Source organism: Rhinoderma darwinii, chromosome 2, assembly GCF_050947455.1.
Source record: "Rhinoderma darwinii isolate aRhiDar2 chromosome 2, aRhiDar2.hap1, whole genome shotgun sequence".
Taxonomy (NCBI): Eukaryota; Metazoa; Chordata; class Amphibia; order Anura; family Rhinodermatidae; genus Rhinoderma; species Rhinoderma darwinii.
Genome location: NC_134688.1, coordinates 365957361 through 365971444, shown reverse-complemented (window position 1 = coordinate 365971444; position 14084 = coordinate 365957361). Strand labels below are relative to the sequence as shown.

General features: G+C 42.8%; 1 protein-coding gene across 1 annotated transcript in view; it reads left to right on the top strand.

The window, feature by feature from the left end:
* The window catches only part of MOV10 (Mov10 RNA helicase), a 63162-nt gene extending 54974 nt beyond the window's left edge, over window positions 1–8188 (top strand). Inside the window, exons 18-22 of the mRNA XM_075853859.1 lie at window positions 2909–2974; window positions 3407–3532; window positions 4139–4227; window positions 5540–5664; window positions 5925–8188. Of these exons, the coding sequence (XP_075709974.1) occupies window positions 2909–2974; window positions 3407–3532; window positions 4139–4227; window positions 5540–5664; window positions 5925–5989 (471 nt within the window). The 3' untranslated portion in view covers window positions 5990–8188. The remainder of the gene's footprint in view (window positions 1–2908; window positions 2975–3406; window positions 3533–4138; window positions 4228–5539; window positions 5665–5924) is intronic.
* Window positions 8189–14084: the final 5896 nt, after the last annotated feature.

The window sequence follows — 14084 nt, the reverse complement described above, 5'->3', positions numbered from 1 at the left end:
GAAACTTCAAAAACCAGATCAGGTGGTGTGAGATGATTGTGTGATGCCTCCTGTTCATTGACGTGCCACCTGAAGCAAACTGAGAGGTACAGAATCCTTGAACAGAGAGACCCTGGTTTATCACTCTGGCAGATCGCTACTCTCCTAGGCCGAGACGTCAGCACTGTTCAATGTGTGTCCCGAAGGTTGGGGGAACAGCAATGAACGGGAATGACAGCAAGAGATGCGCGGAGGCTAACCTCTGCACGAGCAGATCGTCTGATTGGAAGAATGGCACGTAGTGGTCTATTCTGTACTGCAAGTGAAAGTAGATGTCACATCCCAAGCCTGGGGTGGTAACTAGTGTCGACAGAAACCATCACAAGGCGTTTGCACGACATTGGGCTACGAGCCAGACGTCCAGCTGCAGGTGTTCCATTGACCACTTGCCACGGCTCTCAAAGGCTAACATTGGGGAACACCAAGATAGCAATGGAGGCTGGAATGAAAATCTATCCTCTTCAGTGATGCATCCCAATTTTGAAATGATGGCCGGAGATTGGTCTGGAGACCACGTGGGCAACTCCATGAAGAGGCCTTCACAAGGGAACGTCACACCGGTCCTACTCCCGGAATGATGGTGTGGGCTGGCATAATGTGCAGTAGCTGGACCCCTCTAGTCTTCATTTCAGGTACACTAACAACTCGGCGTTACATTGATTTGGTCGTGGAACCAGTGGTACGACCATTTCTTCAGTGTCCCAGAAGCCGTTTTTCAACAGGACCACATCGGGACGCATGTTCGTGCTACTGTGAGCAGCCTGCATGGCTTAAACATGCTACCATGGCCTGCAGCATCTCCAGACTTGTCTCCCATTGAGCAAATCTGGGACGTCATTGGTCGGCAATTGCAAAGGGAGCTGCCAGCAGCCAATCTTGATGATTCGTGTGCCCAAGTGCATTCAGTGTGGCATAACATTCCTCAGACAACGATTAGTAACCTCACGACTCGTCTCTTCAGAATTTGACACACAGACATGTTGGTTTCTCGCTTTTCCAGCATCCTCCACACCTATACCCCACCCTCTAAACAAACTCATGATCCCTCCGTGCACGACACAATAAAAGTGCCCCATCAGTAACTGCCCCCTGCAGATCACACCACACACAGCCCTCCTTGTAGATAGTTCCACACACAGCCCTCCTTGTAGATAGTTCCACACACAGCCCTCCTTGTAGATAGTTCCACACGCACCAGCCCCCACCCCTTGTGGATGGTTACACACTCACCAGCCCCCACCCCTTGTGAATGGCTCCACACTCACCAGCCCCCACCCCTTGTGAATGGCTCCACACTCACCAGCCCCCACCCCTTGTGAATGGCTCCACACTCACCAGCCCCCACCCCTTGTGAATGGCTCCACACTCACCAGCCCCCACCCCTTGTGGATGGCTCCACACTCACCAGCCCCCACCCCTTGTGGATGGCTCCACACTCACCAGCCCCCACCCCTTGTGGATGGCTCCACACTCACCAGCCCCCACCCCTTGTGGATGGCTCCACACTCACCAGCCCCCACCCCTTGTGGATGGCTCCACACTCACCAGCCCCCACCCCTTGTGGATGGCTCCACCCTCACCAGCCCCCACCCCTTGTGGATGGCTCCACCCTCACCAGCCCCCACCCCTTGTGGATGGCTCCACCCTCACCAGCCCCCACCCCTTGTGGATGGCTCCACCCTCACCAGCCCCCACCCCTTGTGGATGGCTCCACCCTCACCAGCCCCCACCCCTTGTGGATGGCTCCACACGCACCAGCCCCCACCCCTTGTGGATGGCTCCACACGCACCAGCCCCCACCCCTTGTGGATGGCTCCACACGCACCAGCCCCCACCCCTTGTGGATGGCTCCACACGCACCAGCCCCCACCCCTTGTGGATGGCTCCACACGCACCAGCCCCCACCCCTTGTGGATGGCTCCACACGCACCAGCCCCCCCCTTGTAGATAGCGTCACACGCACCTTCCCCCGTGCTTGGTGCAAACAGAGCCGAGAGCGGTAGCCTACTGCTACCACTCTCCACTCTGCCTGACGTGACTCACTGTCAGGAGGTGGCCATGCAGCAGAGGATCACTTTTGACTGGGGTGTGTGACGGCACAGATGTGGACCAGTCCAGTCATATGACCTCATGTCAGGTGACTGGATTGGCACACTCCCGGCACCGACCTCACTTTGCAGCGTCCGGCCTGCGTATTTTTAGATTCCGCAGAAATCTAGCGGAATATGAAAATATGGCTGGCCGTGGCCTACTATTCCTTTGCACTGCACATGTACATGTTGGCGCATGCGCAGTGCAAAGTTTCGGGAGACTGCATAAAAATCCCTGTAAGAGCTGCTCCTCACAGACTTGACAGACATGAGATATTGCTGGCGGTAGAAATACTTCATAACTTCTGCTCCCCAATAATCTACTATTAACCCGTTTAGATACCTGGACCGTGTTACCTGATTGCCAGAGGTCACATGACTGTCCATTAAGTTATCCTATGGGTGCTTTTTTTTTATGGACCAGTCTGTGCTTTACCGTTTTTTGTTTTTTTTTTAGACCGACAACTGCACTGATCTAAGAAAGGAATATGAGCAGAATTTTAAATACATGTATATTAGAAATTTGTAGGATTTCCTATTTTGTAGATAAATTAATAGAAAAAATAGACAACCCCTTTTAATAAATTTTCCCAAACATGCTAATATTGGAAAATTTGTCTGATTGTGGACAACTACTTTTTGTTTTACCGCTATTAATCATTCTGAGCTGCAGTGTCATTCATATAGAGTAGTACTTTTGTGTAAAAAGATACCCCACCAGAAAAGAGTTTATTCACAATCCTGTTCTTTATCCATGATGTTTATTTATTGTCTTTCAGGTGGAAAAAATTCGGAAAGCCATTGATAAAGTATTTAGAGCTGTAATTGACATTAAAGATCTGAAGGTGAGGTTATATATGGACATATCCCCAATTTATTCACTGGATCATTATTTATTATATATTTGTTAACCTAGAAACTGTATTTTAAGGGGTTGTCTGATTGTTCAAAGAACAAAACAGGCATCCGAAAATGTAATAAAATGAAAAAACGAAAACCTCCTGTTAAATCTCACGCCGCTCTTGCCAATATTCAGGTGATCTACAGCAGGCGGTTTACATTCCAGCAGCAATGACGTGCCATTCTGACACGTGACCGTTCCAATTCCTGGCATTCGCATTCTCATGCTGTACTTTCTGGTATCCCCACCGCAGTATACCAGGAACAATGGGGGACCACTGGAGATATATATATATTTTGGGAAATTCCTAGTTCAGTATGTGAACAGCATAATTGACGGCATGCTAAAAACAAAAGATGTTGTATTACTTTAAAAGATTGGCTCTGTGGAAGAATTTCAAGGCCAGGAACGGAAAGTGATCCTTATATCTACAGTGCGGAGTACTCTGGATTATGTCAAATTTGATGAAGACTTTAGTCTTGGATTTCTGAAAAATCCTAAGGTGAGTGGGAAGAAATGCTAAACATAACTGTACATGGCTCAACTATATATTCTGTACTAGGCACTTCATTTCTACAGGGAAAGTTATTGACAAGATGTGTGCCACAAGTAAGTGATGTCTGTACACATTCTGGCTGACCGCTTTAGCTTAATTTAGTAGCATACTGTCATTTTTGTGGTAGAGCAGTATAGTGGTATTACTAAACATTTATGATCCTTCAGGTAGTGTCATCTGTGGGAATCCTGTAACATGGTGTCTGGTCCTATGTCTTTGACTACATGTGGTGCAAAAGACAGCCCGGTGACTAATACCTCTTGCATTTCTATCAAAATTGTTGCTGTATATTCCTACCAGAGGCAACCTTCGTATGTATAAAACCTGCAGCGAAGTACAGATCATTGACATTTCATTATGTATAGTTAGAATGTGTAGTATTGTGAGTAGTTTCCATTATGGATATGTGGATTGTTTTAGAACGGTGTGAATTGAGATTCTGGAATTTTTTCCTGATGATAAAAATAATAATTTTTAATCCTTGACGCATTGTAGTTTTAATAACCTTGTGACAAAGTACAACTGTTCTGTTCTTCTTGCCTGTTTTTTTAGAGGTTTAATGTCTCCATAACGCGGGCAAAAGCTTTGTTAATCATGGTTGGCAACCCCGTCATCCTGCGGAAAGATCCAAATTGGTGTCGGTAAGTAACATGATGTGCAAGGACTATAGTCCATTTTTTTCAGTGTGTAATACATTTTGAATTGAAGAAAGTGACTGTTCCCAGCTGATTAGTAAACAACCGTACACGTCTGTTTGAATTGCTTAAAGGGGTGTTTGCAAAATCATAAATTCTCACCTATCCACAGGATGGGTGATCATTTTCTGATCGCAGGGACCCCCACAGAACATGAGACTGGTGGTCCCAAACCACCAGATCCTCCTCACTGCAGCCCCGCAATGAGTAGGAGCTTGCATGGCGCAGCGGTCGAGAATGCACCTGCTGCTCCATTCACTGTCTATGAGAATGATGGAAACAGCCGAGCGCTGTACTCTGCTATCTCTGTCATTCACATAGACTTTAAATGGAGCGGCAGTGCGCATGGTTGACCTCCGCTCCATTCAATGTCTTCCTCACTGGGGTCAAGCAGCGAGGAGGATCTGGGTGTTTGGGACCACCGTTTTCACAATCGGTGGGTCCTCCATTTGACAATACCACTTTTATGCAGGAGTTTACCTCAACATGATTAGAGCTGAGATCAGTGATGCCAAACTGACCGCCCCCAAGGGAAGGCAAATTCATATTTGCACAGCTTCCTTCCCCAGGATGATCGGGCATGAGCGCTCCTGTACCCGGTCTGCTGGGCTCAATATTATTAGGGCACTATGCTAAAAGTTGTGCTGTTTATGTACATAATATGTATTCATGTATGCGCTTTAGACTTTAAAAAAAAAAAAATATTAGATGGAGAAATCACGGGATACAAACACAGCTGTGTGTGTGCCAACCCTTTGCCATTGGCTGAATGTGATGTTCAACCCCTTGATTAAGTCCAGGGTGGCATTTGAACCCCCCCCCCCTTCCCCACAATGTTATGTGGACCAGCACTGCTTTAATCCAATACACCAAATTATGGGATGTTGGGAAACGGGAGATTCACAATTGTGTGATGCCATTGATATGGACCAGAACCTCTGACATGCATTCAACTGATCTGACTGATGTGCTAAATACTCAGAGTCCACAAAGGCAGGTACTGCCCAGTACTAGAAAGTTGTCCCCAATAAAGTGGCCATTTTGTTTATAGGGAAATGTTTGGCCATGAAACGTACCAGTGTTTTTTTTGGAAAGTAACACTAATTTGTTGGTACTAAATTTAAAATTACTGAACTGTAATCTTGTTTTTCATCTGAATGCAAAAAAAAATCTTATGTTTTAAAAAACCAATACCAATATAATGTGATTGAGCACCATTTTATGAATTAACTGTACATCCGCTTTCATCTGTCATTAGGTTTTTGAGGTTTTGCGCCGATAAAGGTGGTTATTGTGGTTACCAGGCTGATAACCTTGAAGATCTGGATGACACAGAACTTACAGAACTCTTTGGAAGCATGAATGTTAATGATCCACAACCTTGTAAGTAAAGAATTCCAAGTATGGATCCTCCTATATGCTACTACTGTAAGGGAACCAGTGTGTGCTGGTGGACCAAAGCGCTCTCTGGCAGCAAGCATGATGGGGGTTGAGTTTTTATATTCAGCAATAGTGCATACATTGGGTTAACTCTTCACTTAACATTTTATATCTTCTATATAGCACTAATAATCTGCAGCCTTTTTTTAGTTAGTCAACAGTACATGATATAATAAACTGTTCTACATTTCATTATTTCATAGGTGAGCAGAGTGGAGAGAGCGCAGTACAGCAACAGGGAGAGCCAGCATGGAGGCACGAACACTAAACTGTCCTCACTAACTCTTCCAGGAAATTTGTGTGCATTCCGACCTTTGCTTTCAGACAGAAGCCCGCTATATTCTTTTATGTGGTTTTCAATTCTGTGAGGTCTAGCCCAACCGGTTTTTGGCAAAGTTTTTATATGCCTTTCCTTCATTTAATAGCATTTCCATGTAAAATGTTCCCTTGTCAGGTTGTTGAAAATTGAGTTCAAATGTCCCTTGGTGATAGTCTTTCTTCCAAGAGGAAATGGGCACCATAATAATTCTCGTAGGTGTTACGTATCAACCAGTTTTATCAGACTCTTGAATGGCAATTCTGGATAAATGTCTCTCCCGTTCTTATGACTGCTGTTTCCTATTCTAGGAAAGCTGGTGGCCATACTGATTGTCGCCAAGCTTTCCCAGAATCAAATCTTACTAATGCTCCGTTCACACTTGAGTTTCAAGGTTCTATCGGGGCTTTCAACAGCCATTCCTGTATATTTGACGTCAAGGAGACTTCATTTAGCTCAATGGGATCTTTTGGTACGCGCCAGTATCCATTTGAATACTGACCTGGATTTGCAATGGCTGTTATGGCCCGTTAAACAGAAGCCACGATGCTAGTGTGAGCAGATCCTAAGAAAAGGCTGAATATTTTTTTTTAAGTTATAAAATAATGTCAAACTAATTTATTCTCATCACGGACAACCTCTTTTTCTCCAGAGACTGAACCATTCTGACAGTGGGCTGTCTGGTATTGAAGCTAATTGATATTCAAGTGAATAGTGCTGAGCTGCAATACCAGACGAAGCCCATGAACAAGTGTGGTGCCGTTTCTGAGAGCAGACTTTTTTTTTTTTTTTTTTTATAATCCCAGGAAAACCCCTTTAACATAAGTAGATTTGTATTTACCAATTACATTTGACAGGTGTTGCCATTTTTACTATACAGCATTAATCCTCATCGGAATAACACAACCATCAAACTTGACCCACAGAAATGCTCATTTGTATAATTCCCCGGAGATTTCTGTCAGTTTTCAATTTGAAATCAATTTATCTTTTTCCATTTTTTAGTTATTTACTGTAATTCATTAATGATCAGGATGAAAACAAATCCTAATTGATTGTACATATTAAACTAGGAAGAAAAGACCATTATCAGTCTGCACTGGCAAACCATAACGAATAAGTATTCTATTGCCTGTATGGTACGCTGAGATGGTTAACACAACATTTAAAATGAATAAGACCCAGCACATATCGGATGTTTACACTACAGTTGGACACTTTTTCTAAATATTGTTCGGATAGGGTCATAATTGTTAAATCACTGAATTGTATAGTTAATAATATAGTATTTTTCCTTCACCATTTATTTTAAACTGTAGCATTCACCACTAGTTTTAATAATGGCTTGATTTAGGCTTCGTTCACATCTGCGTCAGGACTCCATTCATTGGTTTCGTCTGTGTATTCCGTTCATGGGTTCCCCTGACTGAAAGCTAACAGAAACCTTAGGTTTCCGTTTGCATCACCACTGATCCGCTGTAAATGGTTTCAGTTTGTCACCGTTGTGTAAGGGTTCCATCGTTTTGACTGCATGAATAGCGTAGTCAACTACGTTATTGATTCCGGAAAAACGGCGGAACCCTTACACAACTGAGACAAACTGAAACCATTTGCACCGTATCCGTCACCATTGAAATCAATGGTGATGTAAACCGAAACCTATGGATTCCGTTCATGTGTTCCCCTGACGGAAAGCTCAGACAAAACCCATGAACTGTGTCCCAACACAGATGTGAACGAAGCCTTACAGATCCAAATTAAATTAAAGTTGGAATCCGGCTAGGGATTTTTTCTTTTATTCTAAAAGTTTTAGATTTTCTTAATCCATTCATTGCACGTACATAGAAATATCACTGACCACTATCAGATTGGTGATAGGGAGATAGTGGGGGAAACAAGATGCTCGGACCTTGGTTTGCATGTGGTAACTCTGGTTAAAGCAGATGTACAGGTGACTCAATACATTTCCACAATCTACCTTTACATAGACAGACACATATAGGCTAAATTAACTCATGCCATCATCATAATTATTATTTTCCCCTTGTTAATTATTTGTTTGCACTATTGTGCACTGTGTTCAGTTTAACATTTTGATATTTTGGATTTATTTGTGTTGTAAAAATAAAAGTTTAAAGATTTTTAAAGTGAGTTAAGACTTGTTTTTAATTATACAAATCACAAAACCATGCATGCATACAACTTTGTCACCCTTTGGCTGTGCTCATAGATTTTTTTTTTTATTGAAAATCTGACAAGACCTTGATTTGAATCGCTCTTTGCTTAGAATGTTGTCTGATTTCTATTACTAGAAATCTCTGAGCAGCAACAAGGGAATACCGGATCTCTATATAGCCCTCTTCTTCACGAAGTCAGTGCTGGTCCAAATTCAGATTTAACCAATGTGATCTTCTAAATTCTTTCACGCTCTCACTTTTTAAAGAGGACCTTTCACTTCTCCTGAAATGTCTGTTTTAATAAATGATTGTGTTCCCCCATGAAATAACCATTCTGGAGCATCTTTGCTTTGGACCCTGTTGTGCCATTCCTCTGTTGTTCCTCCTAGAAATATATGAATATATTGACAACTGGGTGTTTCCAGTTGGGTGTATCCCTAAACAGTCTGACTCTGTCCAATCAGTGCTGGCTGAGTGAGACTGTGTAGGTACACACCCCTTTGAGAAGGGGAATCTTAACATCCAGTTGTCAATTTTATTCATAAATTTCTAGGAGGAATAACAGAAAATACTAAAAAACTAAAAATAAAAAATGCTCCAGAATTGTTGTTTTCTGGGGAATACTAATTGCAGAAATAGACATGTCCAGTGGTGACGGGTCCCCTTTAAAGACTTTTCATAAACTTTGATGCTTTCCAAGAGCATTTATATGGTCAAACACTGGAATAAATTAACACTGATTGCCAGCCAGACCTTCTAATTCAACATCAAAGGTGTTTGGAGCTCTTTGCAGTCGACTCGCGTTCCTACACACCAAACTACACATAGAAAGGAAACGACCCTGATAGTTGGCGGGAATTAGGACAATATATATACAAAAACTGCTACCAGCAGATCAACCCCTTTAACCCAACCATCAAAAATGAATGAACTAACTTTATTGCGCTTTATTAAGCAAAAAGACTAACCACATGTAAATGATTTAAAAATGATTGCATCTCCTCCGTTTGGAAGGTGATACTGAACAATGCAGATATGACCATATGTATGTATTGCCAATGTTGCCTGGCGGCTGCAGAATGCCAGACTGAATCGACGGTATATCAGTGAGGACCAACATTAGTTTAACCCCTTAACGCCGAAGGACGGATATATCCGTCCTCAGCAGCTGCTAGTTCGCGCAGGAGGACTGATATATCCGTCCTGTGACAGCGTGGGTACTGCCACTGTACCCACACGATCAGCGGCAGGAGCACGGCTGTTATACACAGCCTGGCTCCTGCTGCAACTGCCGGAATCGAAGCGCGCTCAGATTCCGGCAGTTTAACCCATTAAATCAAGTGACAGCGACATCTAATGTGTTTGACAGAGGGAGGGAGCTCCCTCTGTCACCCCATCGGCGCCCCCGCAAAAGAAATCGCGGGTCGCCGTCGGGTTTCCATGGCAGCCGGGGGTCTCTACAAAAACCCCCAGGTCTGCCTTCAGCAAATGCCTGTTAGGCCATGCTGGAGGCATGACCTAACAGATTGCTTGTCAGTTTTACACTGACAGGCAATAATGCTTTGGTATACTAAGTTATACCAAAGCATTATATATGCGATCAGCAGATCGCATAGTCAAATCCCATGGTGGGACTAAAAAAAAAAATGTAAATCAGTTAAAGTTTGAAAAGTGGTTTTATTTAGTAAGTGTCAAAACAAATAACACATACACATATATGGTATCCCCGCGATCGTAACAACTTGAACAATAAAATGAACACGTTAATTAAACCGCCGGCTGAACGGCGTCCAAAAAAACGCAAAAAACAATGGCAAAATTCTCTTTTCTCCCATTTCCCCCCCCCCCCCATAAAAAATGAAATAAAAATTAATATATAAGTCCTATGTACCCCAAAATAGTACTAATGAAAGCTACACATTGGCCCGCAAAAATCAAGCCCACATACGGCCACGTTGACGGAAAAATAAAAAAATTACGTCTCTTGGAATGCGGCGATGCAAAAACAAGTAATATTTTTTTCTAAAAGGCTTTTTATTGTGCAAACGTAGGAAAACATATAAAACCTTTACATATTTGGTATCGCCATAATCGTGCCGGCCCATAGAATGAAGTTAACATGTTATTTATGCTGCATAGTAAACGGCGTAAATTTATAACCTGGAAATTAATGCTGGAATAGCTGCTTATTTTCAATTCTCTCCTAAAATAAAGTTAAAAGTTAATCAATATGTTATAAACGTCTAAAAATTGTACAATTACAAAATACAACTCGTCCCGCAAAAAACAAGCTCTTCTACGTCTATGTCGACAGAATTAAAAAAAAGTTACGAGACTTGAAATGCGACCGTGAAAAAACAAAAAAATAATCCTTGGTCATTAAAGTGCAAAATGGCCTGGTCATTAAGGGGTCAAAAATAAGTGTCAGAGTCCCCCCGACATGTTTCATTACACGAGGCAGCGTCCTCAGGGGTTCTGGGGCTAATGATAGCGCGCCGGAAAAACATGACAGTATTATGCTGTCCAGAAGATGCAGCTGATCTACAATGTACCAATCATGGCCAGTCAAACTGACCAAGCCTCCCATTTCCATGACTGACATCTTAGTGGACCAATCAAGATGCCGCACCGAGAGCCAACCTCTACACACAGATGCTGACCAATCGTGTCGAGAGAGGAGGAACAAGCCTCCTGCCCTCTCTGATGGACACTGGGGGCAGCCAATAGAAGAGTGATTTGGGAGAACTATCGATATGCATGCTCCGTGCATATGTATGAAATAATAACTCTCCATGACCGCATAGGCCATGATGTAAGTAGATAGATCAGCACATTCGAACAGCGGAAATTCCATTGTTATTTATATCAAGTCAGGACGTCAAGCAGGTCAAACACCGTTACGTAACACATTACTGTGCATCAGACTTTAATTCCGTTCTGCCAAAAAACTATGTATAAATACATGGACCAATAAATAAAACAAATAGACAAAAAAACGGCTTGCTATGAATTATGACACAATTAAAACAAGGTGGTCAGAATTACGAGACAATTTTGGTCATAGAAATGTATTAATAAGAAAATTCTCAATCGGGACCATACGTATTCTATTATAACATGGCCCAAGAGCGATCATTTGTAAGTTTATAAACCCAACCAGACACTAATTTCTCTGTATATTATTTATTTTATTTATCTTGGGCAGAAAAAGGTTCCCCACTAAAGGAAGGCTGCAAACGTAAAACCCTCATTGAGTCCATTCGGACTTAGGGTGTTGAGACGATAGATCCATCTAGCTTCCACCTGCAAGAGCTTGTGATCAAGATTTCCCGCCCGTGGGCCCATCCTGATCTGAGATACCCCCCCAAAATTTCAGTACCCGGGTGTCACCATTGTGGAGAGATCTAATGTGTCTCGACAAAAGTGTATCCTTCTTTCCATTTATTGAAAAGCAGTGTCGGGAGATCCTTCTCCTAAGTTCCTGTATAGTTTTCCCTATATATAACTTGGGACAGGGACATTTTGCCACATACACTACACCACTGCTCTGGCAGTTCATAAATTGTTTCATTTGATATGTTTTGTTGTCCAAGGCATTGCAAAAACTTTTGGAAGTAGGCATATAAGGGCAGAAAGAACACCTCCCACAGGGATGTGAGCCCGTAACAGTTGTCTTCAGCCAGCATGCAGGGGTTGGTGACGAATTGGAATAATGGCTAGGAACAAGATATTCACGTAGGTTCTTCCCTCTTCTATAGGTTATACTGGGAATGGGGGAGATTCGATCACGTAGGTCAGAATCCACACGTAAAATGGGCCAATATTTTTCCAAAATCTTCCTCACCTGAGAGGAGCATGCATCATAGGTTCCAATGCACCTAATGACTGAGGGGGACCCTGTGGGTTTGGTAGTTCAGGAGATCGTATGGGTGGATTCACACAGTAGGTCTTGCCTTTCTGTCGCCCTGGCATAGGCTCTATGTAGGCATTTCTTCGGGTACCCCCGAGCTAGAAATTTAGAGAACGGACCGTCACATTCAATTTTGAATGATAGAGCAAAAAGAAATTGCTTGGATGAACTAAGATATTGACCTATTGGGATACCCCTCTTCAAAGCAGGGGGGTGATGAATATCCCAATGAAGAAAGCTATGCGTAGCTGTAGGTTTGCGACAGATATTAGTTTGGACACTACCACCAGGATCCAGGGAGATCCGGAGATCTAGAAATGCAATTTCAGTATGGTGTATCTCATGAGTAAATCCCATGCCAATGGAATTGCTATTCAGTACAGACATGAAGTCCAAGAAGGTTGGGGAGTCCCCTTCCCAGAGGCTCAATATATCATCTATATATCTACCCCAAAATAAAATGTGGCAGGTGAAACAAAGTCAATCTTCAGAAAAGACAATGGTATCCTCCCACCACCCCAAAAATAAATTGGCATAAGTGGTGGCACATGCTGTACCAATTGCCGTGCCTTTTATCTGATGGTAGAATTTTTTATCAAAGATAAAATCATTATGCGTTAACAAAAACTGAAGAAGTGACAAAATAAATTTATTGTGCATGTGAAATTGTGTTCCCCTAGCGCCGAAAAAACATGACAGTATTATGCTGTCCGGAAGATGCAGCTGATCCACAATGAACCAATCATGGCCCGTCAATCTGACCAAGCCTCCCATTTCTTGCCTTGGACAACAAAACATATCAAATGAAACAATTTATTCAAGAGCAGTGGTGTAGTGTATGTTGCAAAATGTCCCTGTCCCAAGTTATATGTAGGGAAAAGTATACAGGAACTTAGAAGGATCTCCCGACACTGCTTTTCAATAAATGGAAAGGAGGATACACCTTTGTCGAGACACGTTAGATCTCTCCACAATGGTGACACCTGACATTTTAGGGGGTATCTCAGATCAGGAAGGGCCCACGGGCGGGAAATCTTGATCGCAAGCTCTTGCAGGAGGAAGCTAAATGGATCTACCGTCTCAACACCCTAAGTCCGAATGGACTCAATGAGGGTTTTACGTTTGCAGCCTTCCTTTAGTGAGGAACCTTTTTCTGCCAAAGATAAATAAACAAAATAATATACAGAGAAATTCGTGTCTGGTTGGGTTTATAAACTTACAAATGATCTCCCTTTGGAGGGTACGGTGATGGTGATATTCGTACTGGTTGGATATCTGATATTCCCAATATTTGGGTCTATACTTGCCGGGCGAGGGGTTGATGGTACATTCAAGGTGGTAGATGTAAAGGGAGATGCAGATAAGGAATTGGAGCCAGCGGCGGATTGGAGAACCGGATTGATTTGACATGTTGTAACTGACTTGGGTTGAGTCAGGGCCACATTTTCTTGATCCCTGTGGATTATTTTTTTTTATTTTTTCTTCTTTATAAAATACAAAAAAAATATATATATAAAAATTTATTCAAATTAAAAAAAAGTTAGTTTAGAAACTTATCATCTAGCTAGTTTAGTATTAGGGTTAGTTAGTATCAGAGAACTGTCAAAAAGCGTAATGAGGTTTAGCGTCAGATCCCCAGCGCTAAAACTAACTACGGTGACGGATTCCTTTCACTGTAGTTAGCTTTAGGGCGGATTCAGACGAACGTGAGCGTTTTGCGCACTCACAAAACACTGCGTTTTGTGCGCGTGGCAACAGCGTGTCCGCTCCGTGTGTCCTGTTCATATGGATGCACGGATGCGTGCTTTTCGCGCAGCCGCCATCATTATGACACTCCATTTGGATGTTTGTAAACAGAAAAGCACGTGGTGCTTTTCTGTTTACATTCATTCTTTTACTGCTGTTGCGCGAATAATGCTTGTCCCACAGAAGTGCTTCCGTGGGGCATGCGTGATTTTCA